The sequence below is a fragment of the Limulus polyphemus genome, unplaced genomic scaffold (genome assembly GCF_000517525.1).
Source record: "Limulus polyphemus unplaced genomic scaffold, Limulus_polyphemus-2.1.2 Scaffold4493, whole genome shotgun sequence".
Lineage (NCBI taxonomy): Eukaryota > Metazoa > Arthropoda > Merostomata > Xiphosura > Limulidae > Limulus > Limulus polyphemus.
In genome coordinates, this window is record NW_013670103.1 from 14,446 (window position 1) to 18,692 (window position 4,247).

Below are 4,247 nucleotides of genomic sequence, written 5' to 3' on the forward strand. Positions count from 1 at the left end.
TTACATTTAGTTTAGTACTTACCTCTCACTTCTTACATTTAGTTTAATATTTACCTCTCACTTCTTACATTTAGTTTAATATTTACCTCTCACTTCTTACATTTAGTTTAATATTTACCTCTCACTTCTTACATTTAGTTTAGTACTTACCTCTCACTTCTTACATTTAGTTTAATATTTACCTCTCCTTATTGTCTATTCTGGCAATGATAAGTTCAGTCAATCTACCCACCTCAACCTTCTGTCTATCCTGCCACAGGTTAACACAAAGGCTTGGACTATCTAATGTCAGAACCATGAACTCCTGATCAACAGGGGACATTCCATCAAATGAAAATGGTAACAGATTTATTGGGGTTCCTGAAAAAAATGATGCAGACTGGAAGTGAGAACTAAAAATAGTAATTTATTTATTTGGTCATAGAAAAGTTGTAGACGTATACATATGTAGAAAGTTAAAATATACAATAAAAAAAGGCATTCTAAAGACATAAATTAAAATATTTCAACATATTAAATGTATACGACTCACTGTTAAAAACTGTTAAAACTGAACATATTAGCCTAAATTATCTTTAAGTACAATAGTAAAAGAAACATTACTTATATCAATGTGTAATATCATATACCTAATTAAGGGTGAGAAACAATCCCATGATCAAGAATGTAATGATGATAGTGTACAGAAAACAACTAATGTGTATACATGCTGTATTAGGAACAAGACCAGAAAACTGGACTTCAGAGATTTGTGTAAAGGTACACAAGAGCTATCTGCTATAATCTTAAACTGATAGACAGAGAAGGGAAGGCAGCTAGTTAAAATCACTCACTGCTAATTCTTGTACTTCTCTAATTGAATTTGACTGTTTACTGCATAACAAACCCACGGTCCCAAAAGGTAGAGACTGATTTTGTAGCAATAGAAAGCCTCAGATTTATAGGCTGGCACCTTAATCATTAGGCCATGTCTTGTAGCAATGTCACAACTGTATCCAATAACACATATAGGATAGAATGCTTTTGAAACACAGACTGAAAAAACAGTTTTATCACATTATTCCAGAAGTTCTAACAGTAATATATCCGTAAATATTTACTAAGTTTAATAGAGTTAAAGACAGAGAGAACTAAGGATTTGTTCTGAATAAAAAACATCTCCTACCTGCCCCTGCAAAGTGACTAAAGAGGGTGACCTGTATGAGATCAAACTTCATACATGCCTGGAAGTACGAGACCAGTACTGGTAAGAAACAGGAATCGACTCTCATGCAGGCAGCGAGAGCAAGTGGAGACACTGTTAATTGTGGGCTAAAAAATATTCACCATACAGATTAACTTAACCCTCTCACCATTCAAAATTTGATTAAACCACTTTATTATCATTGTATATGAATAAACTTGGCATCAAAACATAGTTAATAAATCAAATATTAATATTATACAAGTTTTAAGTTCTTAATTTTATAAGGGAATATTTCACAAACCTTCAATATTTTCTGGTATCAGAATTGTGACATTTGCTTTTGAGGTCTTCTCTAATTTATTTACCAACCTTCCTAGATGTACTAAACTGAATGTAAGTTACTCATTATAATATACTTATTATTCAGGCAAAGCATAATTTTTATAGTTTCTAATCTTATTTGTTTACAGAATTGTAAGTTAGAAAATTCACTTGCCACGCCCTCGTCTCATCCTCTCTTTCATAAATTGCTAATACTTTATACTATATTACTTAAACCAATAGAAAGCCAAAGTTTTAATGTATCAAATGACAAGCTTAGCTAAATTTTTAAAGGTTCTTATGCCATAGTTAGAAAGGTAGATAAACTGTGATAGTTATTGGACATTGTTTACTTTGTGTATTTTATTATCCTATGTTCTTAGGTGCATTATTTAAGTAAATAAAAATTATTTAGTTTATTAGTACTACTAGTATAAAAAAGTAGGCTTACATTTCATTGTCAGTAAAATAAACAAGAGGACACTGATAAGCATTATATTTCATTTTTGATATGTTTCTTTATTTATTATTATGAATGTAAATGAAATATAAAAATAGTTCACAAGCAGCTCGTGTGTTACATAATTTAATATGGTAACTTGAACTACGCATTCGCTGAGTGATTTATAACTTGTGTGGCAGGATTATTAGTCAGACACAGTTCAAAGGGCAATAAAATTAAGAATAAACCGATATAAACTGCTATGAGCCTTAAGTTATTTACAATAAACAAATGTAGTTTGCTGTTATAATTTGCAGTCATTATAGAAAGAATAGAAAAAAGTGATTTGGATTCATTTCACTTTTTTTTTTCTATGGTGGTTATGAGGTCGGTCAAATTAACTGAGTCCATATAGAGTTAGGGTAGAGAAATAACAGATGAACTATAAAGTTTAACTGAAAAAAAAACGTTTTATATATATATTTAGAAGGTTTCAAAGGTCACACAAATGATATTCGAAAATTTTTAAATGAAGAAAACCACTCTTAATCTTAACATTAAAATCACCATGCACTCTGAGTAGTCAACATTTTGACACCATACATTCATGGACAAATTTTCAGTACAAATACTTAATTAAAAAAACAGATTTTTGGTGTACAAAAGACTTCTAATGTTTATTGAGAGCTTGCCAAGATAAAAATAGCATTTTAAAAGTTATAATATGGAAACTCTGAGGGTTACTTTAAGGTCACAAGGTTGGTAGAATCCATCAATCCCCTAGCAAGAGGGTTAACAGTACTGAACATGTATACTGAGCTGTCAAATTCACCATTCATATTAGCTTAATAGTAATGAGCAAAGAGTTTTCATATCCATCCATTTACAGCCAAAATTAACTTATGTCTGACTGATCCTTGTGAATATTGTAACATAAATCATAGCAGATGGCTTGCTACAGACATCTGGAATGTTCTCCATTCTTGAAAATAAATTTTTTTGAAAAAATCAAAATATCACAAAAACTGATTTTATTGTGGTATAAAAGCACTAGAGGAGCACGGAGCAACTGAAATATTACACATTCAGAGCAGAATATTCATAAATACAAGCTCAGAACTTGACAAAACATATTAGCATTTTGATTACTTATTTTTTTTTTCTCTCATGAGTAAACATTAAGTTTATAGCACTTTAAAATAAATAATTCATTAGCTCCAATCTTACTCTGCATCTGGACTATGGACAACAACTCTCCACAACTCTGAAACCACAACTAAGTGTCCTGTTTCCATGGTAACAGGAGGTAGATCGAGGGAACAATGAGCAGATTCAGAAAGTTCAAACTCCCTGTACATAAAGAATGACTGTTTCATAGAATCCCAGTACTGGAGGTGGCAAGTAACCTATACATAAGAGAGAAGTCCTTAGAAATAACATAACATCATAAAAAGTGTTGTCATTCATCAGTAACGTATGAAGACATTATATCATTCTGACATCACAAAATGTATTACATCATTCATCAGTAATGTATGAAGAGAGTACATCATTCTGACATCACAAAAAAGAGCTATATAGTTCATGAGTGTGTAGCAATTCAAGGTTACACTTGCAGACAGTTACAGGATTTCTGCAAAAGGAAGATCATTAGATGTGCGAAAAGAAATGTTAGTTAGAGGTGGAATAAAAGAGACAAGACATGGTGTTGAAATCAGAATAAAAATAAAATCTTTATTTTCTGGGATAAATATATAAATAAAATAAACATATGAAAAAGAACTGTCATGTGTGCTGGAGATCATCTGGGTGGCAGGAAACAAGTTAATGGGTTCACGTTAATTTAAACTATAGCTCACCCAGTCAGCAGAGGAACTGGTAATAGCACAAAGACAGAATTTCTACTGCACACGTTAATTATTTTAAGGTCCAATCTTATCTTCCCCAAAATGGTGCAAAAAGTACATATACAATTCTTAATTTCTCTGTAACCAACCAATCAGAATAAAGGCATCCACATTTAGAAATATCTCTGCTCCATGTGACAACTGCATTCCCCTAAGCATGAAGTCAAGAATGACGTAATTCAACTACTCCATGAAACAGTAGATGTGTCCTTTGACTGGTCAAACTATAAAAAGTAACACTTCAGGCTGAAAATTAGTACACAATCTCAACTGGATTTAGAATATTTCAACATTAGAAATTAGAAAAATTGAAGAATTTAATAGTTAAAAAACGCATGCTTTAGGAGAATATGACGTGTATTATTTCCATACAAATATGTATATATATACA

The 4,247-nt window shown here is 31.3% G+C and overlaps 1 protein-coding gene across 1 annotated transcript in view; it reads right to left on the minus strand.

Annotated features, from left to right (window-relative positions):
* The window catches only part of LOC106471251 (vacuolar protein sorting-associated protein 13B-like), a gene marked incomplete at its 3' end in the record, with an annotated part of 86,960 nt that overhangs the window by 14,092 nt on the left and 68,621 nt on the right, over positions 1-4,247 (minus strand). The window contains exons 29-31 of the mRNA XM_022399866.1: positions 3,177-3,355; positions 1,166-1,311; positions 233-360 (exon numbers count right to left, since the gene is read on the minus strand). Of these exons, the coding sequence (XP_022255574.1) occupies positions 233-360; positions 1,166-1,311; positions 3,177-3,355 (453 nt within the window). The remainder of the gene's footprint in view (positions 1-232; positions 361-1,165; positions 1,312-3,176; positions 3,356-4,247) is intronic.